Raw genomic sequence first — 23,451 nt, 5'->3', positions numbered from 1 at the left:
ACTTGCAGTACATTTTTGTTGACACACGAGAATACGACCCATGCATGCACACACACACAGTCAGACACACTCTCACACATACTCACAGAGAGGAAATATTTTTCTCTCACGCAGATGGCTGCTAGCTCACTCCTCTCTCCCTCTCTTTCTATAAGCAGGTGTTAATATGCAACACTAAACTATTAGAGACTGACAAAGAGAGAGGAGAGGGAGGATAGAGAGAATAGGAGAGCGTGCACTTCCCCAACAGTAGCAGAGGGAGAGAAAGAGAGCGAGAAGGATTGTGAGCAAGGAGAGGGAGAGCAAAAGCTTAGAGGGATCTGCATGGTAAGTAGCCAGAAGAGCGAACACTTAAAACATTTTTTTTAAACTGCTTTTGGTGGAGAGGGAGAAGAGGGATACAACGGAGGAGTCTGGACCCTGTCGACCAGTTCCCCTGCCTGGGCACATTGGTCTTCAGACGAGTGGAGTAAAAAGTGAAGGAAAACGACTGAAGGGAAAGAAGCCGGGAGGAACACAAGGCAGTCATGGATAGCACATAGAGGCTCAGCCAGACGCTAGGATGGCCTGGATTCTCACACTGTCGCTGGCAACCGTCCAGCCCAGAAGCTACTGATACCCATGAGGTAGTATAGCCTATCTATCCATATGGATTCCTATCTCTCTCTCTCTCTCTCTCTCTCTCTCTCTCTCTCTCTCTCTCTCTCTCTCTCTCTCTCTCTCTCTCTCTCTCTCTCTCTCTCTCTGTGCATTGTAATGTGGAATGTAGACTCAGTGTGTACCATTGTTAGCTGTTGTGACCTTTGGATAAGGGTGTGGTCTGGTGGGGGGTGGATTATGATGTTGAATATGAAAGTTAAGCCTGGCTGTTTTTTTTGGGGGGGGGGGGGCAGTCAAAACAGTGCCATGGTGCTGCTTTCAGACTATTGCTTTGCTGTGGGTCAGATGCACACATTTAGAGGTAGACGGAAAAATTGATAATCAAAAACACCCTCAATTTTACATTATATTGAAAAAAGCACCAGGTCATATTATGTTATTTTCATGGTATTTGAACTGAGAGTGTGTGTTCCTCTAATGTACAGTCGACATAATGTGCTTTTAGAGTAAGACAGTTTGTGAGAGTTCAAGGGTCAATTTTCATTACCATATCATAGGGGTGTACTCCATAATATTTAACTGTTATGGAATTAAACCTAATTTTAAAGTGCATTTAACAACTCAATAAACGTAATAGAGTAAAATATGCACAACAACAATAACAATCCCTGACATTTGCTCTAATCCAGAGACTGACTTTACAGTCTGAGACAGTATTGTGTACTGTATAAGGATTATGTATCCATGTAATACACACAGGCATCTGTCACTACATATAGATACTTTAGGAGCACAACCTAAAGTACAGACTCAACCTTTCACATCAATTATTCATAAAAATTGTAAAATATTATATTGGAAGCGTTCAGTGGTGTAAAGTACTTAAGTAAAAGTACAGTATTAACTGTAAATAAAGTATTCACACCCCTTGACTTTTTACACATTTTGTTGTGTTTCAGTCTGAATTTAAAATTTATTACATTTAGATTTTGTGTCAGTGGCCTACAAACAATACCCCATAATGTCAAAGTGGAATTATGTTTTTAGGAATGTTTTGAAATGGGCACATTGGCTTCTGCCTGATATGCTTGGACGTGAAAGCTGTGAAAAGCTGAAATGTCTTGAGTCAGTTAGGAAAGCTAAGACTAGCTTTTTCAAACAGAAATTTGCATCCTGTAGCACTAATTCCCAAAAGTTTTGGGACACTGTAAAGTCCATGGAGAATAAGAGCACCTCCTCCCAGCTGCCCACTGCACTGAGGCTAGGAAACACTGTCACCACCGATAAATCTACGATAATCGATAATTTCAATAAGCATTTTTCTACGGCTGGCCATGCTTTCCACCTGGCTACCCCTACCCCGGCCAACAGCTCAGCACCCCAGCCCAAATCCAGACAGCTGATGTTCTGAAAGAGCTGCAAAATCTGGATCCCTACAAATCAGCTGGGCTAGACAATCTGGACCCTCTCTTTCTAAAATTATCAGCTAAAATTGTTGCAACCCCTATTACTAGCCTGTTCAACCTCTCTTTCTTATCGTCTGAGATCCCCAAAGATTGGAAAGCTGCCGCGGTCTTCCCCCTCTTCAAAGGGGGAGACACTCTAGACCCAAACTGTTATAGACCTTTATCCATCCTGCCCTGCCTTTGTAAAATCTTCGGAAGCCAAGTTAACAAACAGATCACCGACCATTTCGAATCCCACCGTACCTTCTCCACTATGCAATCTGGTTTCCGAGCTGGTCGTGGGTGCACCTCAGCCACGCTCAAGGTCCTAAACGATATCGATAAAAGATAGTACTGTGCAGCCGTATTCATCGACCTGGCCAAGGCTTTTGACTGTCAATCACAGCATTCTTATTGGCAGATTCAATAGCCTTGGCTTCTCAAATGACTCCCTCGCCTGGTTCACCAACTACTTCTCAGATAGAGTTCAGTGTCAAATTGGAGGGCCTGTTGTCCGGACATCTAGCAGTCTCTATGGGGGTGTCACATGGTTCAATTCTCGGGCCGACTCTTTTCTCTGTATATGTCAATGATGTCGCTCTTGCTGCTGGTGATTCTCTGATCCATCGCTACGCAGACGACACCATTCTGTATACTTCTGGCCCTTCTTTGGACACTGTGTTAACTAACCTCCAGACGAGATTCAATGCCATTCAACTCTCCTTCCGTGGCCTCCAACTGCTTTTAGATGCTAGTAAAACTAAATGCATGCTTTTCAACCGATTGCTGCCCGCACCCGCCCGCCTAGCATCACTACTCTGGACGGTTCTGACTTAGAATATGTGGACAACTACAAATACCTAGGTGTCTGGTTAGACTGTAAACTCTCCTTCCAGACTCACATTAAGCATCTCCAATCCAAAATTAAATCTAGAATTGGCTTCCTATTTCGCAACAAAGCCTCCTTCAATCATGCTGCCAATCATACCCTCTTAAAACTGACTATCCTACCGATCTTTGACATCGGCGATGTCATTTACAAAATAGCCTTCAACACTCTACTCAGAAAACTGGATGTAGTCTATCACAGTGCCATCCGTTTTGTCACCAAAGCCCATATACTACCCACCACTGCAACCTGTATGCTCTCGTTGGCTGGCCCTCACTACATAATCGTCGCCAAACCCACTGGCTCCAGGTCATCTGTAAGTCTTTGCTAGGTAAAGCTAGGTCTTTGCTTATCTCAGCTCACTGGTCACCATAGCAACACCCGCCCGTATCACGCGCTCCAGCAGGTATATTTCACTGGTCATCCCCAAAGCCAACACTTACTTTGGCAGCCTTTCCTTCCAGTTCTCTGCTGCCAATGACTGGAACGAATTGCAAAAATCACTGAAGCTGGAGTCTTATATCTCCCTCTCTAACTTTAAGCATCGGCTGTCTGAGCAGCTTATCGATCACTGTACCTGTACACAGCCAATCTGTAAATAGCACACCCAACTACCTCATCCCCATATTGTTTTTTATCCTTTTGCTCTTTTGCACCCTAGTATCTCTACTTGCACATCATCATCTGCACATCTATCACTCCAGTGTTAATTCCAAACTGTAATTATTTTGCCTCTATGGCTGATTTATTGCCTTACTCTTCTACATTTGCACAGACTGTACATAGATTTTTCTATTGTCTTATTGACTACGTTTGTTTATGTGTAACTCTGTGTTGTTATATGTGTCGAACTGCTTTATTTTATCTTGGCCAGGTCACAGTTGTAAATGAGAATTGTTCTCAACTGGCCTACCTGGTTAAATAAAGATTTAAAAATAAGTATTTAACCCATTTTTTTATGACAAGCCTAAATAAATTCAGGAGTAAAAATGTGCTTGACCAGTCACATAATAAGTTGCATGGACTCACTCTGTGTGCAATAATAGTGTTTAACATGATTTTTGAATGACTACCTCATCTCTGTACCCCACACATACAATTATCTGTAAGGTCACTCAGTTGAGCAGTGAATTTCAAACACAGATTCAACCACAAAGATCAGGGAGGTTTTCCAATGCCTCGCAAAGAAGGTCACCTATTAGTAGATGGTTAAAAAAAAGCAGACATTGAATATCCCTTTGAGCATGGTGAGGTTATTAATTACACTTTGGATGACGTATCAATACACCCAGTCACTACAAAGATACAGACGTCCTTCCTAACTGCGTTGCCGGAGAGGAAGCAAACCGCTCAGGGATTTCACCATGAGGCCAATGGTGACTTTTTTAAATAGTTATATGGTTTAACAGCTGTGATAGGAGAAACCTGAGCATGGATCAATAACATTGTAGTTGCTCCACAATACTAACCTAAATGACAGCAGGAAAGGAAGGATGCCTGTACAGAATACAAATATTCCAAAACATGCATCCTGTTTTTGTTCTGAATACAAAGTGTTATATTTGGGGCAAATACAGCACATCACTGATGTTAAAGCATGGTGGTGGCTGTATCCTGTTATGGGTATGCTTGTCATCGGCAAGGACTAGGGAGTTTTTTAGGATAAAAGGAAACGGAAAAGCGCTAAGCACAGGCAAAATCCTAAAGGAAAACCTGGTTCAGTCTGCTTTCCAACAGACACTGGGAGATAAATGCACCTTTCAGCAGGACAATAACCAAAACACAAGGCCAAATATACACTGGAGTTGCTTACCAATACGACTTTGAGGGTTCCTGAGTGGCCGAGTTACAGTTTTGACCTAAATCGGCTTGAAAATCTACAGCAAGACTTGAAAATGGCTGTCTAGCAATGATCAACAACCAACTTGACAGAGCTTGAAGAATTTAAAAAAGAATAATATGCAAATATTGTACAGTCCAGGTGTGCAAAGCTCTTAGAGACTTACCCAGAAAGACTCAAAGCTGTAATTCCTGCCAAAGGTGATTCTAACATGTACTGACTCAGGGGTATTTATGTAAATTAGATATTTCTGTATTTAATTCTCAATACATTTGCAAACTTTTTTAAAAACTTTTTTTTACTTTGTCATTATGGGATATTGTGTGTAGATGGTTGAATAATTTAGTTTTAATCAATTTTGAATTCAAGCTGTAACACAACAAAATGTGAAATAAGTCAAGGGGTATGCATACTTTCTGAAGGCACTGTACTTTAAAGTCCTATTTAAGTCGTTTTTGGGGGTATCTGTACTTCACTAGTTATATAAAATACCAGTCAAAAGTTTGGACACACCTCTACTGTACACATTCAAGGGTTTATCTTAATGTTTTTTCTACATTGTAAAATAATAGTGGAGACATTGAAACTATGAAATGGAATCATGTAGTAACCAAAAAAGTGTTAAACAAGGTAGGCACCCTTTGCCTTGATGACAGCTTTGCATACTCTTGGCATTCTCTCAACCAGCTTCATGAGGTAGTCACCTGGAATGCATTTCATTTAACAGGTGTGCCTGTTAGAACAGCTCAAATAAGCAAAGAGAAATGACAGTCCATCATTACTTTAAGACATGAAGGTCAGTCAATCAGTAAAATGTCAAGAACTTTTAAAGTTTCTTCAAGTGCAGTTGCAAAAACCATCAAGTGCTATGATGGAACTGGCTCTCACGAGGACCCGCCACAGGAAAGGAAGACCCAGAGTTACCGCTGCTGCAGAGGATAAGTTCATTAGAGTTACCAGCCTCAGTTATTGCAGCCCAAATAAATGCCTCACAGAGTTAAAATAACAGACACATCTCAACATCAACAGTTCAGAGGAGACTGCATGAATCAGGCCTTCATTGTTGAATTGCTGCAAAGAAACCACTACTAAAGGACACCAATAAGAAGAAGACACTTGCTTGGGCCAAGAAACATGAGTGATGGACATTAGACCGGTGGAAATCTGTCCTTTGGTCTGATGAGTCCAAATTGGAGATTTTTGGTTCCAACTGATGTGTCTTTGTGAGACGCAGAGTAGGTGAATGGAAGTTCTCCCACGTGAAGCATGGAGGAGGAGGTGTGGGGGTGCTTTGCTGGTGACGCTGTCGGTGATTTATTTAGAATTCAAGGCACACTTAACCAGCATGGCTACCACAGCATTCTGCAGCGATACACCATCCAATCTGGTTTGCGCTTAGTGGGACTATCATTTGTTTTTCAACAGGACATTGACCCAAAACACACTTCCAGGCTGTGTAAGGGCTATTTGACCAAGGGCTATTCAACCCAATTGAAATGGTTTGGGATGAGTTGGACCGCAGAGTGAAGGAAAAGCAGCCAACAAGTGCTCAACATATGTGGGAACTCCTTCAAGACTGTTGGAAAAGCCTTCCTCATGAAGCTGGTTGAGCGAATTCCAAGAGTGTGCAAAGCTGTCATCAAGGCAAAGTGTGGCTACTTTGAAGAATATCAAATATTAAATATACCTTTTTGGTTACTACATAATTCCATATGTGTTATTTCATTGTTTCAATGTCTTCACTATTATCCTACAATGTAGAAAATAGTAAAAATAAAGAAAAACCCTAGAATGAGTAGGTGTGTCCAAACTTTTGACTGGTACTGGAGATATATATTGTATTTATTACTTTTATGACTTTTACTTTTAATTCACTAGATTCCTAAAGAAAATAATGTACTTTTAACTCTATACATTCAGACACCCTAAAGTACTTGTTACATTCTTGAATGCTTAGCAGGACAGGGAAATGGTCCAATTCATGCACTTATCAAGAAAACAACCCTACTTTCTCTGGTCTGGCGAACTCACTAAACACAAATGCTTCATTTGTAAATTATATACTGTATGTCTGAGTGTTGGAGTGTGCCCCTGGCTATCCGTAATTTTAAAAACAAGAACATTGTGCTGTCTGGTTTGCTTAATACAAGGAATTTGAAATTATTTATTTTTTACTTTTACTTTTGATACTTAAGTATATTCAAAACCAAATACTTAGACTTTTACTCAAGTAGTATTTTACTGGGTGACTTTCAGTTTTACTTGGGTCATTTTCAGTTAAGGTGCTTTTCCACCACTGGAAGTGTTATTTTTTGCATTGATTATATTTCCCTCTTCTTGGGTACAGCATAGGACATTAGGTTTTGTGAGGCTTTGATGCTGAGGTGCAGTGGTTACAGTAGGAGGCAGGAGCTGTGAGTAGTTACAGGGCAGGGCAGGTAAGTGCACGTCAGGAATATGTTGGGGGGGGTATTAATGAACTGTACATTGCTGAAAGTTGGTGCTGTAGTGTTCACACACTCTTTCCACATCTTAGTCTACACCAGGAGACAGTTCAGTTCAGCTGCAGGCCCTCTAGTGACTACACTGTAAACTGAGGAGCAACCATGTGTGGATATCTGTGTGTGTGTTTGCGTGTGTTTGTGTTTCTCACAGCAGTGTTTGTGCAGGGAGTGTTTTTCTCTCCCTCACTCTACCTCCTAGCATGTTTGTTTGCCCATTTAACTCTGTGTCTCATAGGAACTGCAATCTGGCTAAGCTGTTTACAGACCTTTTTGAGGAACAAACAACTGATGCAATGATGACATTCAACAGCTTAGCAATATAACTGTTTAGTGCCTGTGAGGCTATTACATGGAGTTTGTCCCAAATAGCACCCTATTCCCTATGTCGGTCAAAGGAGGGGCGGCAGGTAGCCTAGTGGTTAGAGCGTTGGGCCAGTAACCAGAAGGTTGTTAGATTGAATCCCCGAGCTGACAAGGTACAAATCTGTCGTTCTGCCCCTGAACAAGGCAGTTAACCCACTGTTCATAGGCCATCATTGTAAATAAAAAATTGTTCTTAACTGACTTACCTAGTTAAATAAAGGTTCAACAAATAAATACTAGAGAATAGAGTTTCATTTGTGATGCAGGCATGCTCTAATCGGCTTTGTTTTTTTTTACTAAGTTTGATTGAGGCCATGTCCCCAAAGACGACTTCTTGTTTAGATATAGATAGTTGATGTAACACTAATGGATGTGGTGAGAGAGAGTGCCAAGGTGATGCTTAGAGAATACCCACAAGTAATTTAGTCTGTCTTGCGTATGACTAAGTGCGCTGTCATTGGGAAAAGACTGTGTGTGTGTGTCCCAGCGTCCGAGCCTGTGCGTGTCTCTGCCTGTGTCAGTGTCTGTGCTGGTTGAATAAATGTGTGTGAGGGTATATCTCTGTGTGTGAGTCTGTGCTACTGATTTGCCTACTGGCCTATAGCATATTTCCGCTTGCAGAAACGGATAGACATACAACAGCTGCTGCACTCCAGGCTTATACGAGGATCTGTACATAAAAATGAATTAAGAGCCAATGTTTCACTTTACATAAACAGATTCAATATAGATTGCAGAATTGTCCAAGTTGAATGTATCTTTCGTTAGGAAATTAAACATATCCCTTGATCACTGACTGTTTTGCTCCTAAGCATGCAATTTTAACACCAGAATGTATTGCTGTGGGAAGGAAAGTATTGACAGAGTAATTTTATCATATAGGCAAATATGATAGAATATACCATAACAAATACTGGGTAAAGTTGAGAGTGACTAAAGCACTCTTTGGATCAGACCATAATTATTGTGTGGCTGTGGGGGCTTCCCACAGTCTGTGATGTCACAGCCATATAGTAATGTTTGTTGTCTGGGGGAGGTGAAGGAGACAGCCATAACTTGACTGACTCAGACCCCACAGACAAAAACACAGCTGTGGTGGAAACATTGACAGAAGGTTGGTTCAACTATGCCTGGTGGGTCCCTTATCATCACTGATCATTGAGTCAGTGGTAAATCATTCCAGGGAAATGGCCTGTATATTACTATAAACGTAGAATATCCATAATGGTTATTATTAGTTATCATGTTATGCCTATGTTGATCTAAGGTTTTCTTGCTGTGAGTCAACAGTTGAGTGATGGTCCTCTTTGAGTGATGGATTTTTATTTGAGGTCAAGAGTCATGTGCCTTCACTTAGACCTCGCTGAGGTTTATAACTTAATTTACTGCAGCGTACCCTTTTCTCCCTCCCCTTCTCTTATCTTCATATTCCTTCCCTACTCCCCTGTCCTCCCTCCCCTCCCTCTCTCTGGAGCAACCTGCCCCATCACTTGTCACTCAGACAGTCTGTGTGTGTATACATGTATGCACGTATGTGTGTGTTTGTGTGTATGCATGTGTGTGCTGTGTATTTAATGTGCACTTGTGCCTGTGTTTGAGTGTGTACACGTATGCATGGGTGAGAGTGGCTAGAGGTGTACAGTGCCTTCGGAAAGTATTCAGACCCCTTGACCTTTTGCACATTTTGTTACGTAACAGCCTTATTTTAAAATGTATTAAATTGTATTTTTCCCTCATCAATTTAAACACAATACCCCATAATGACAAAGCAAAAACAGGTTTATAGACATTTTTGCTAATTTATAAAAATATCACATTTACATAAGTATTCAGACCCTTTATCCAGTACTTTGTTGAAGCAGCTTTGGCAGCGATTACAGCACTGAGTCTTCTTGGGTATGACGCTACAAGCTTGGCACACCTGTATTTGGGGAATTTTTCCCATTCTTCTCTGCGTATCCCCTCAAGCTCTGTCAGGTTGGATGAGGAGCGTCGCTGCATAAATGTAATATTTCATTTTTTTATTTGTATAAGTTACCAAAAATGTCTAAAAACCTGTTTTTGCTTTGTCCTTATAATAACAATTCAATCCATTTTAGAATAAGGCTGTAACGTAACAAAATGTGGAAAAAGTCAAGGGGTGTGAATGTACATAGGGCAGCAGTCTCTAAGGTGCAGGGTAGAGTACCGGGTGGTAGCCGGGTATTGACTGTGTCTTTCATTTAACCCTTATTTTACCAGGTAAGTTGACTGAGAACAAATTCTAAAAGTGCCTCCTACTGGCCCTCCAACATCACTTCCAGCAGCATCTGGTTTCCCATCCAGGGACCAACCCTGCTTAGTTTCAGAGGCAAGCCAGCAGTGAGATGCAGGGTGGTATGCTGCTGGCTAAGGTTCAGGGCAGGGTACTGGGGAGAGGAAGGCTAGTGATGACTGTTTGAAGGCCTGGATATAGAAGCTGTTTATCAGTCTCTCGGTCCCAGTTTTGCTGCACCTGTACTGTCTCCGTGTTCTAGATGTCAGTGGGGTGAACAGGCCGTGACTCGGGTGGGTGAGGTTCTTGATGATCGTCTTAGCCTTCCTGTGGCACCGTATGCTGTAGATGTCCTGGAGGGCAGGCACTGTGCCCCCGATGATGTACATATCATTTCAATTGTAAGCAAGTGTGACATTTTATTATTAAGTTTTGACACATTTTCTGTAGTGATGTCATGTTGATATGTACAGTACATTGATCCAACATGGAAAGAATGGAATGAAAAATCAAAAAATGTACATAACATAAAACAACCAACCAGTTTTTCCCCTTGATGATATCTCATATTTTGAGTGTATTCAGAAAACATATATTTTAAAATACCCATTAGATTCACAAACTTGTCCTTTTTCTTATGAGTGTGAGTGGTGATCCTGTATTTGAATTATAAAACAGAGCTGAGAGGAAGTTTTGGCCCTGGTCCTCTAAGTGAATTATAAACCAGAGCTGAGAGGAAGTTTGGCTCACGGGCTGTGTGAAAGGCCCTTCCTGACAATGTTGCTTGCACACCCATCTAGAGCTGAAGCCTGCAGACTGTTCCAACCACTGAGTTGGCTATGGCCTCACATAATCTAAATTGATATAGGGAGGTTTTCACACATGCACATATGCACTCATGCACAATAATATATTTCTGTCCTACAATAAAGTTAAACAGTTCTTCAATCAAAGACAGTTGTGCAGTGTTCTTCATGAGTTAATCCCTTCAGTTGTACACGTTAGTATTCTGTTCAAAAATTAACCCCAGATATGGCTGCAAGGTAGAGTGTTGAGCCAGTATTTACTTTACTGCATTTACTTGCCAACTTGAAAGAGAACTATGGAGTTTGTCCTTTGAAATGTTCAACTGTTAGCATTTAGCCTGACTCCATTTCACCTCCTGAGGCTGTGCTCTTTCATCCTTTGTTTTTGAATAGTTTATCTTCCCCCTACATGCAAAACAAATATTCCTGCATATATTTTAGTCATTTAGCAGATGCTCTAATCCAGAGGAATTAGGGTTAAGTGCCTTGCTCAAGGGCACATAGACAGATTTTTCACCAAGTCAGGTTGGGGATTAGAACCAGCAAACTTCCAATTACTGGCTCAACACTCTTAACTGCTAGGCTACCTGCCAGCCTAGTCAACTTTGACGTGGGTTCTCTACCAACCCCAATCATGTTTCAAAACAAGCAGCCCTCAGTTGACTTGTCCATACCTGTCCAGATAATAAAGGAGAGAGAAAGACAAAAAAAATGCTGTCTTGGATTGAAACTGGAGCCGAGAAAGAGGGAGAAGTGGATGAATACCACAGATGCATCAACAGAATGTTCAAAGTACATGTACAAGTTCTGACACATGATCAGATCTGAATTAAGCAATCTTTGATTGAAAGCTGTTTGAGTGGATGTGTACTAAATGTAAATAACACATCAATAACAGAACTTGGGTAAGATTCCTTTGCCTTACTTTTCAAAGTCATAAGTAATTTAAGGCCTTCACAATGCATCCAATGTTATGGATCTACCGTAGTCAATGAAACAGTGCTGTCCATTGTTACGACGATGTGGATTCTCACACAGGATTGTTGAAAAGTACAAACATCTCAGGGCTTCCGTTTGCTTTGTGATGAGAGGTCTTCAGTTCATCCTTAGCCTACTTTTTACAATTCAATATTATGGCATTCACCTGAATTCAATGCTATTCCTAGAAGAAGATGTAATGTAGTTAGTCATTTATCCCAATCTATTAGTCAGCATCTTGCAAAAGAGATTTAATCTAAATGAGGCTAACCTGGATAAATGAACAGATCAATACAAAGCAATAATAGAGCACATTTGCTAATATTTTGATATCTGAATTGAGACAAGAAATCAGCCTTTAATTAGAGTACTTCCTTCATAAACTCGTCAGACTTGGATTCAAATACTTTTTAAAATCGTTCAAATATTTTGACTTTTGGTTTTACCCTGCCTAGAGTGCCAGATGGGCGGGGATTGCACTTTTGGGACTTTTCTATTGGTTCGTTGTGACACAGTAGCTCAATCAAGCACAGCTAAAGTATTGGAAATGATTTCAAATAGTATTTGAACCCCAGGTTTGAAACTTACCCTCCTGACTAAGCCGAGTCTGTGTCTGCTGCTCGTCTCCCTCACACAATCTGTCTCTTTGACAGGGGGGATAATATTGTCGAGGGGACAGGATGTGCTGGTGCACCGAGAGGGGGAAAGCAAAGCTGCAGATGTCTTATTGTTTACATGTGAGATGCTCCACATTTTTGTGGGCTTTTAAATAATATATTGTTGTTTGTGCTGTCTGTTAGCTAGGATCCCGACTCTTCGCCGAATTTGTCGGTCATATACTCAACAAGAAATCTTTCTAATGTTGTGTCCCTCTAATCAAAGACAACTAAAATCACTCTCTCGCTATGCTCAGGTGTGCGTCCGTCCACCAAAGTTCTCCCTGTATGTCAGTTCTTTGTGCCATGGTAAGCCAGGTTGTCAGTATTAAAAGGGCAGGGGTAGCTGCCCTAGGATCTGAACAGGCTTAGGACCCACACCAAGTGTCAACATTAAGGGGTCTTTCTTTCCCATCCATGGCCTCAGAGAACCTCACCTATGGGTGCACACAGCAGACAAGGAAAAATCAGAATACCCCTTTTTAAAAACATCTACCCAGCAATTCACATCAACGACTAGACACTTTAGTCTTTGAATTTTGAGGGAATGGTCGCAGTAAGTGGTTCAGTGTTGCAATCGCTTTTCAGGTGGGGTTTCATTATAAATACATTTGATGTCATTTTCATCTCAGTATCCAATCCTGAATGAATCTCCTCACATTATTCTCAGTTCTAGTGGAGGAAAGGTTTGATAATCTCCTTCATAGTCCGATACCACTTTGCCCATAGAAATATAATTACTACAACTTAACTTGAATGAGAAAGCCCAGTCTGGCCATTTCAATGATATGGCGCTGCCTCACCAGCATAGCCGATAGTGCAGAGTCCAATGATGTCACATAGGGTATATCGGATATCTATGGCATAGTGGCAGAGTCCCCCAATATACTGCAGGGCAATTAATGTCACGATGTGACAGGGCTTCACTGCCTCCTCACACACACACAGGACGGGGTCACACCACACCGCCAGGCCACTCTGCTCAAACACACTCATCCCATAACAGACCACATAACTCTGGACGAGGGACATAGAGGAGGAGACGCACGACTCCATCTTCAGGACAGGTCTCTGTCTGTCCCCTGACTTTCCCTTTGAAACTGGGAAGAGATACAGAGAGATTTATGCAAGTTGATCGAGATTGAGGAGGACTGACTCTTGAAAGAGCGTTGACTGTCGTAAGGCTGTTAATCAATCCCAACAGTGACACCAGTCATCATACCATATTACCACAGTCACAATGTGCTTGTTTAACTGCCGTGAATCCCATGATGTCATTATTGCCATGTCTATCCCATAGAGATCACACTATGCTCTATCTTTATGGTTTGTTCTGCCAAACGGAAAGCATGCTAACTTAAAGGCATGGAGACTTGAATCAGAATTGAATTTCAAATCAAATCAAATTCTATTGGTCACATACAGGTGTTTAGCAGATGCTATTGCGGGTGTAGCGAAATGCATGTGCTTCTAGTTCCGACAGTGCAGCAATATTTAACAAGTAGTGTCTAACAATTTCACAACATATACCCAATACACATAAAGGAATGGAATTAAGAATATATAAACATATAGACAAGCAATGTCAGAGTGGCATAAACTAACATACAGTAGAATAGTATAGAACATTATACAGTTTATACATATGAGATGAGTAATGCAAGATATGTAAACATTATTAGTGATATTATTAAAGTGACTAGTGTTCAATTTATTAAAGTGGCCAATGATTTCAAGTCTATGTATATAGGCAGCAGCCTCTCTGTGTTAGTGATGGCTATTTAACAGTCTGATGGCCTTGAGATTGATGTTTTTCAGTCTCTTGGTCCCAGCTTTGACGCACCTGTACTGACCTCCCTTCTGGATGATAGCGGGGTGAACAGGCAGTGGCTCGGGTGGTTGTTGTCCTGCATGATCTTTTTGGCCATCCTGTGACATCGGGGGCTGTAGGTGTCCTGGAGGGCAGATAGTTTGCCCCCGGTGATGCGTTGTGCAGACCGCATTACCCTCTGGAGAGCCCTGCGGTTGTGGGCGGTGCAGTTTCCGTACCAGGCAGTGATACAGCCCGACAGGATGCTCTCAATTGTGCATCTGTAATAGTTTGTGAGGGTTTTATGTGACAAGCCAAATTTCTTCAGCCTTCTGAAATTGAAGAGGCACTCTTACGACTTCTTCACCACACTGTCTGTGTGGGTGGACCATTTCAGTTTGTCAGTGATGTGTACGCTGAGGAACTTAAAACTTTCCACCTTCTCCACTGCTATCCCGTCGATGTGGATGGGGGATGCTCCCTCTACTGTTTCCTGAATTTATGGTCATATCCATGATATATGAGTCTGATACGGGATTATGCCACAAAATACATTGTTCTTAATCATAATCAAAAGAGATGCTAGTGTTGTCACGATCGTCATAATGATTGGACCAAGGCGCAGCGTGAGTAGCATTCCACATCTTTATTATAACGTGAAACTTCAGCAAAATACAAAAACAATAAATGATCAAACGAAACGTGAAGACAGTGAAGTGCAAATAGGCACCTACACAAAAACAAGATCCCACAGAACAGTGGGGAAATGGCTGCCTAAATATGATCCCCAATCAGAGACAACACTAAACAGCTGCCTCTGATTGGGAACCATACCAAGCACACCAACATAGAAATAAACAACATAGAACACCCCCAGTCGTGACAGTACCCCCCCCCCCCCCAAAGGTGCGGACGCAAAACCATAGAGAACCAAGGGCTCTCTATGGTCAGGGCGTAATTAGTAGTACACTTGTCAACGATGTAGACATTCTGTCTTACAACGGCGGACTAAAATTACACTGAAACACCTACACCAAAGTCCATAACACTCCCAAATAACACCTTATCACCAAAAGCAAATTATAAGCTTTTGAATTGAATGAATGAAAATGTAACTTCATTAGAAATGTAATGAGTGCAAGAAATACATAACTTATTCGGAATGTATTTATGGAGATGACCTTGTTGGCAGTTATCAGTAGATGCGGTGCCTAGATGGAATGGGCAGACATTGCAGGTTTGCAGGGTGTTACATGTTTTGCTGTCTGATAGTAGCGTCACCCTTTGGGGCCCAACACAGTGGTAGACTGGATATGAACATGTTATAGACTCAGACTGGATACTGTCTTATTGTACATGTGTGTATGACCCTACTAACTAACTGAGTGTGTGTCAGCCAACATGTGTCTCTTATACTATCCCACACTGCTTTGGTAATAACATTTTCCCCACCTGACATGTACAGTGCCCTAATTATTGGGACAGTGAGGCATTTTTTCTTCTTTTGGCTCTATATTCCAAAAGTTCGATTTGATATCAAATAATGACTATGAGGTTAAAGGGCAGACTGTCAGCTTAATTTGAGGGTATTTTCATCCTGTCATGTGTGCTCCCTCTCCGGCCTCTAGGTCACCAGGCTGCTCATTATGGAGCACACCTGTCCCCATTGTTACGTGCACCTGCGCGTCATCAGACTCACCTGGACTCCATCACCTCCCTGATTACCTTCCCTTTGGTTCCTTCCCCAGGCATTATCATTTCTGTTTCTGTTCCGGTGTTAAGTCTGTGCATTGTTCTTGTTTTGTTTTATGTTGCGTTTATTTATTAAAAACACTCACTCCCTGAACTTGCTTCCTGACTCTCAGCACACATCGTTACACATCCACATTGGGTGAACCGTTTAGAAATTTGACATAGTCCCCCCATTTTAGAGAACCAAAAGTGTTGGGACAAATTCACTTAAAAGGTGAAGTATTTGGTCCCATATTCATAGCACACAATGACTACATCAAGCTTGTGACACTACAAATTAGTGAGAAGATTATACACACAAATATCATACCCCCTAAGACATGCTAACATCTCACCGTTGCAAAAAAAGAGGAGATTAGCATTTTTGGGGATGGATGATATTTGTGTGTCTGTAACTTTATCACTCATCATTATTCACGATTCATTCAGGATTATCCGTAATCATGGTAATATCCACTGATATGTAGAATTGTTTAGAAACATATTCTGTTATTTCTTTACAATAAAAGTGACTCCAGAATGACACAATACATTATTTACCGTTCATTTCAATAGGGCACAAAATAATCTGAAACACAACCAAAACAAACAGCAAATGAATCCAACAAATTTGTAGAGTCACAAGCTTGATGTAGTCATTGTGTGTTATGGGACCAAATACTTTGTTTTTACTACTTTAAAATACAGTGCATTCGGAAAGTTTTCAGACCCCTTGACTTTTCCCATACTTTGTTAGTTACGGCCTTATTCTAAAATATATTAAATTATTATTTGTTCTCATCAATCTACACACAATACCCCATAATGACAAAGTGAAAACAGGTTTTTAGAAATGTTTGCAAATGTATTAAACATAAACAGAAATACCTTATTTACATAAGTATTCAGACCCTTTGCTATGAGACTCGAAATTGAGCTCAGGTGCATCTGTTTCCATTGATCATCCTTGAGATGTTTCTATAACTTAACTGGAGTCCACCTGTGGTAAATTCAATTGCTTGGACATGATTTGGAAATGCACACACCTGTCTATATATGGTCCCACAGTTGACAGTGCATGTCAGAACAAAAACCAAGCCATGAGGTCGAAGTAATTGTCCCTAGAGGTCTGAGACAGGATTGTGTCGAGGCACAGATCTGGGGAAGGGTACCAAAAATGTCTGTAGCATTGAAGGTCCCCAAGAACACAAAGGCCTCTGTCATGTGATATCTCAGCAAAAATGTCTAATAGCCTGTTTTTTGCTTTGTCAGTATGGTGTATTATGTGTAGATTGATGAGGGAAAAAATAATTTCATCCATTTTAGAATGAGTCTGTAACTTAACATAATGTCAAAAAAGTCAAGAGGTCTGAATACTTTCGCAATGCACTGTGCATATACAGGGTGAATTTGTCCCAATACTTTTGGTCCCCTAAAATGAGGGGACTATGAACAAAAAGTGCTGTAATTTCAAAACTGTTCACCCGATATGGATGAAATAACCCTCAGATTAAAACTGACAGTTGGGACTTTAACCTCGTCCAACATTTAAAGTATAGAGCCAAAAGAAGAAAAAATGCTTCACTGTCCCAATAATTACGGAGGGCACTGTATATATTCAAGATGCATTAATTTACTGTGAGAGTAATTGACTCTTCTCTAGTGTGGAAGGATCACAAACAGTTCCCACACCCTCTTAGATATCCTGTGTACCAGGCAACCTACCCCGAGCCATAAGGATAAAGAAAGCCTTTGTTTAAAGCAGGGAACAGGCAACCGATTGTGTCTGCACTTGTGTGTGCGTTCGTGAGTGCGTGCGTGCGTGCGTACGTACGAGGCAGAGAGGGCCGCAACTTGCCTATCTGTGCACTCACGAGTGGGTGTGGTTATGTGAAAGGAGAAGGAGCTGTTTGTGCAGCAGGTGTGCGTCCGTGTGTGGGTCCGTGTGTGTCTCTCTTTAACTGGGAGCCTGTGCCTGTTACCTGAGTGGTGTTAGAGAGAGAGTAGAGAGAGTTACCTGTGCTGTGAGGAGGGGTACAGTAGGAAGAAACCGATGGCTGGGAGGATGTTCTTTTATTTAGACAAAGAAAAAAGAGGCAGCCCTCTATCTGAGTATATCGGTCAAGAATGTGGTGAGAAACTATCACATCATTATGAAGGTCTGTTGTGAGAAACTATCACAGCATTATGCAGGTCTGTTGTGAGAAACTATCACAGCATTATGAAGGTCTGTTGTGAGAAACTATCACAGCATTATCAAGGTCTGTTGTGAGAAACTATCACAGCATTATGAAGGTCTGCTGTGAGAAACTATCACAGCATTATCAAGGTCTGTTGTGAGAAACTATCACATCATTATGAAGGTCTGCTGTGAGAAACTATCACAGCATTATGAAGGTCTGTTGTGAGAAGCTCTCACAGCATTATGAAGGTCTGTTGTGAGAAACTATCACAGCATTATGAAGTTCCGTTGTGAGAAACTATCACATCATTATGAAGGTCTGCTGTGAGAAGCTATCACAGCATTATGAAGATCTGTTGTGAGAAGCTATCACAGCATTATGAAGGTCTGTTGTGAGAAGCTATCACATCATTATGAAGGTCTGTTGTGAGAAACTATCACAGCATTATGAAGGTCTGCTGTGAGAAGCTATCACAGCATTATGAAGGTCTGTTGTGAGAAGCTATCACATCATTATGAAGGTCTGTTGTGAGAAACTATCACAGCATTATGAAGGTCTGTTGTGAGAAACTATCACAGCATTATGAAGGTCTGCTGTGAGAAACTATCACAGCATTATGAAGGTCTGTTGTGAGAAGCTATCACATCATTATGAAGGTCTGTTGTGAGAAACTATCACAGCATTGTGAAGGTCTGCTGTGAGAAACTATCACAGCATTATGAAGGTCTGTTGTGAGAAACTATCACAGCATTATGAAGGTCTGTTGTGAGAAACTATCACATCATTATGAAGGTCTGTTGTGAGAAACTATCACATCATTATGAAGGTCTGTTGTGAGAAGCTATCACAGCATTATGAAGGTCTGTTGTGAGAAGCTATCACAGCATTATGAAGGTCTGTTGTGAGAAACTATCACAGCATTATGAAGGTCTGTTGTGAGAAACTATCACAGCATTATGAAGGTCTGTTGTGAGAAACTTCCAAGCATTATGAAGGTCTGGAAGTAGTTTCAAATTGATTGAATTCAATACTCCACTACCCCAAGACACAAGTATAAATGGTAATCATACTCACTCACTGGATGTCTGGGTTTGAAAACTCGTATACATTCCAAGAACATCTCTCCCTGTTCATAATTTCCTTATAGTTAGTAACACTAGCGTAAAGTTCAGTACTCTTATTCATGGGTCAGTGGGTGAATCATTTGTGAGTCAACGGCCCAGACTGTGACTCTCTTTCTCCCTCCTCTCTCTCTCTCTCTCTCTCTCTCTCTCTGAATCTCTTGACCACTGATCATGTCATAACATCCAGGTTAAAGGTTAAACACCGTGAGAGAAAGATTGGTCTATATTCTCAAGTGAAAGGGTGAAAGGTCACAGGGGCTGAGGATACTGTCTCACTTGGTTTGGCCGTCTGTTGAAGGGATCTGAATGTGTGTCTGTTGTGGCTCTGGCCATGCCATCTGTAGATGAAGGAGGTGTGTGTGTGTGGAGAATAAATACAGGGGGCTGAGAGCTGTATGTGGAGCAGTCTTTAATTAGAGCAGGAAGACATGGCTCAGGAGCCGCACAGGGCCCGACCTGGGGGGCAGGTGGAAGGCACACTCCTATGCATGTAAGTTCAACCTCCATTGTGCTCCAATGAACAGACTTCTTCCTTAACGAGTATATCTTTCACACTGCCCACAAGAGATTGTTACATAGTGAGCGAGAGATAGAACAAACTGAAAATATCACAGGAAACACAATTTGTTAACAGTATACATCACAAAACCTGGACAATTATGAGTGGAGGGGACCTATTTTGGCATACACAAACTATAAGCAATGGCTTCGGGACAAGTCTCTGAATGTCCTTGAATGGCCCAGCCAGAACCCGGACTTGAAGCCGATCTGGAGAGACCTGAAAATAGCTATGCAGTGACGCTTCCCATCCAACCTGACAGAGCTTGAGAGGATCTGCAGAGAAGAATGGGAGAAACTCCCCAAATACAGGAGTGCCAAGCTTGTAGCGTCATACCCAAAAATAATTGAGGCTGTAATCGCTGCCAAAGGTGCTTCAACAAAGCACTGAGTAAAGGGTCTGAATACTTATGTAAATGTTATATTTCATTTTTTTTTTTTTATAAATGTGCAAAATTTCTAAGAAAATGTTTTTGCTTTGTCATTATGGGGTATTGTGTGTAGATTCATGAGGGCAAACATTTATTTAATCAATTTTAGAATATGGCTGTGATGTAACAAAATGTGGAAAAAGTAAAGGGGTCTGAATTCTTTCCGAATGCACTGTATGTATAGGGGTACGGTGACTAGGCATCAGGATATATGATAAACAGAGTAGCAGCAGCGTAAATGATGATTACGTGTGTGTGTGTGTGTGTGTGTGTGTGTGTGTGTGTGTGTGTGTGTGTGTGTGTGTGTGTGTGTGTGTGTGTGTGTGTGTGTGTGTGTGTGTGTGTGTGTGTGTGTAAAGTCAGTATAAATGTGTGTGCATTTTATGTGTGTGTTGAAGTGTCAGTTGAGTGTGCAGCAAAGTCCTCTCATTGCAAGGGTCAACTCAGATAGTTCGTGTAGCCATTCTGTTAGCTATTTAGCAGTCTTATGGCTTGTGGATAGAAGCTGTTCAGGAGCCTGTTGGTGTCAGACTTGATGCAACGGTACCACTTGCCGTGTGGTAGAGAGTCTATTGCTATTGCTTGGGTGGCTGGAGTCTTTAACAATTTTCTGGACCTACCTTTAGACACTGCCTGACGTAGAGGTCCTGGATGGCAGGGAGCTTGGCTCCAGTGATGTACTGGGCTGTCCGCTCCTCCCTTTGTAGCGCAATGCAATCGAGGGGAGTGCTGTTTCCATACCAAGCAGTGATGCAGACAGTTAAGATGCTGTCAATGGTGCAGCTGTAGAGTTTTTCGAGGATTTGAGGGCCTATGCCAAACCTTTTCAACTTCCTGAGGGGTAACAGCCGCTGTTGCGCCTTGTTCAGGACTGTGCCCGTGTGAGTGGACCATTTTAAGTCCTTGATGATTTGTACACTGAGAAACTTGAAGTTCTCGACCTGCTCAACTGTATTTCATGCCTTCTATAGAGGGAAGCCTGAACGAGACCAAATTATGAAGTGTTTATTAGAGATAAGTGAATACAATATAGCCTACAGTTGGTGCTGTTTTACCAGATATGGCAAGAGGATATTATGTTGGCAATTGAAGTTTATGGCAAAAACTTTTTCTCCTTTCTTCTGCAGCTCCCATGTGTTCTCTCAGTCATGCTTCCTGGGTATGGATTCTTCCCTCTCCCTGACTTCCAGCCTCACCTACACGCCTTCCGTTTCCGAGGAAAGAGCCCCAGCATGTGGATCCCGGTCTCAGGCGAGTCCCAGGCTTTGAGCGAGGCCCCGGACGACATGCCTCTCCTGCGGCAGTGCCACCACAAGCACATTGCTGTGTGTCAGCAGGAGACTCTGACCTTCATCGAGCTGCAGCCGCCTGTGACACCCAGCGTCAAAGGCTGGGGCTCCCCTACTGCAGACACTCAACGCTTCAGCCCGTTGTCTCTGAATCATCATAAACACACGAGTGAAGCACAAATTGGCAGTGGGAGAAGTAAACCTAATCATTACACTGATACTGATATGGACCTGAGTTTAGACTCTCAGACGCTAGGGGGCGAGGTTGAGCTGGTTATCCAGGAAGATATCAGGACTAACCCTCCAGTGCAGGAGCAGTATGAGAGACCCATGACGGTGTCATCTGTGTTTCTTCCACTCCACTCAGCCCTCAGCCTGCCCCTGTCCCTCCCTCTGTCCTCCCTGTACAGGGACACAGACTCCTGGGACTCTCAGCCACCTGGCTCTCCATCCTCTCCTGAGCTTCCGTGGCTGCAGAGCCCAGATACCTGTCGACCCCAGAGGAGGTCATCACAGAGCTCCCTCAGGGAAAAGTCCATCCGTATGTACAGTATCTATCCATTTCACATCTTCAACTCTCTGTTAGTCCTCATCATGAGAATGTTTTATCCCCCTTCACCTATTTTTATCTGTAGGACTTCAAGATCACACTTACTTCAGAAATATTTTGCTCAAGGCCATATCCAATATGACTGGACTGTAATTCGGGGGGGAACATTTTCACCTGAGTCTTGTTTGTGTTATGTCCCAGGGCGTAAGGTGCGGGTGTACTCACCAGACAGCCTGAGCGACGAGTCTCTGGCCAGCCCCATTCTGGACGGCGACTACCTTTTCCCAGGACCCTTCGACTTCTTTCTGGAAGAGGACCTCAGGGGAGACCCTGAAGACACCGCGAGTCCCTCATCAACAGGGGTTGCCGTAGACCCTCAAACCCCCAACCTCCCAAAGAGTCCACCTCTGTCCGCAGAGCCACGTCAGTCGTCAGAGGACTCCTCTGTCATGAACCTTGGGGCTGTAGAGAATTCCTCGGCCACCGGGGGGAGCGCTTTAGCCTGCTCTTGTATGGCGGAACACGAGCGGCGGCGCTTCTCTGCCTCTGAGCTGATCTCACGACTGCAGCTGTCCCAGAGGAAGAACTCGTTCACGCTAAAGCTAGGCAAGTCACTGTCGGCTCGCGTGGCTTCCCGTGACAGGCAGACCTCCAGCAACCTCAGCCCCAGCTCTGACTGTAAGTGTCCCGCATTAGCCAAAAATGCTAATAAATAATTTAGCAACTTGAGGCAAAATTCTGTGGTGGTTGTGTGTCTGCTAGTTTCCTCCACCTCTTCATGGGTCCACCTGACCCGATATGCATAAATTAATTTGAAGAAATAAAACAAGACCGTTCCAAATGGACCCTCGGACAGTTCGACCCAAAAAGGACCGTGGAAAACAGACCCAAACAGATACATGCTGGTTCAGATCCGAGAGTAGAGAGAGAGAGAGAGAGAGAGAAACCTCCAACTGGGCGCTGCCAGTGCCATCAATAAACAAGCTATAATGGCCAAATGATCCACAGTTATGTGTACTTAAAAACTGCCAATAACAAATGACAAAAAAACTATTGTTGTTTTTCAATGTGTAGCATATTCAAAACATATAGTCTATTGTTTTATTGGTTTTTAATTTCCTAAAACAATAATTGTGTACCACATGGTTTAGCTGTCAGAGATTTGAGCACTAAATGCATCAGGGCATTGCTTGCATATAGGCATAGGTCTGGGCGTCCACTGTATGATATTCATATAAAAAACATATTAAGGGAGACAAGCTTAGGCCTAGCCCTAGAGAGACCAAGACAAAGATAGAGATATGCCGGCATCATGTTCCCGACATCGACATGCATTTCTTTATACTTGTCAGATAAGCTACTACTGCTATACAGATATAGGCGTACAGAAGGAGGCTAATTCGTAAATTTTCTAGCAGAATATTTTTTATAAAGATAAGC

At 42.2% G+C, this 23,451-nt stretch overlaps 1 protein-coding gene across 1 annotated transcript in view; it reads left to right on the top strand.

Annotated features, from left to right (window-relative positions):
- Window positions 1-23,451, top strand: part of LOC115165863 (rho guanine nucleotide exchange factor 19) — a 33,801-nt gene continuing 10,350 nt past the window's right edge. Inside the window, exons 1-3 of the mRNA XM_029719307.1 lie at window positions 1-626; window positions 21,300-22,002; window positions 22,213-22,689. Of these exons, the coding sequence (XP_029575167.1) occupies window positions 21,321-22,002; window positions 22,213-22,689 (1,159 nt within the window). The 5' untranslated portion in view covers window positions 1-626; window positions 21,300-21,320. The remainder of the gene's footprint in view (window positions 627-21,299; window positions 22,003-22,212; window positions 22,690-23,451) is intronic.

This window comes from Salmo trutta, chromosome 28, assembly GCF_901001165.1.
Source record: "Salmo trutta chromosome 28, fSalTru1.1, whole genome shotgun sequence".
Taxonomy (NCBI): domain Eukaryota; kingdom Metazoa; phylum Chordata; class Actinopteri; order Salmoniformes; family Salmonidae; genus Salmo; species Salmo trutta.
This window is presented reverse-complemented; position numbering and strand designations above follow the sequence as displayed.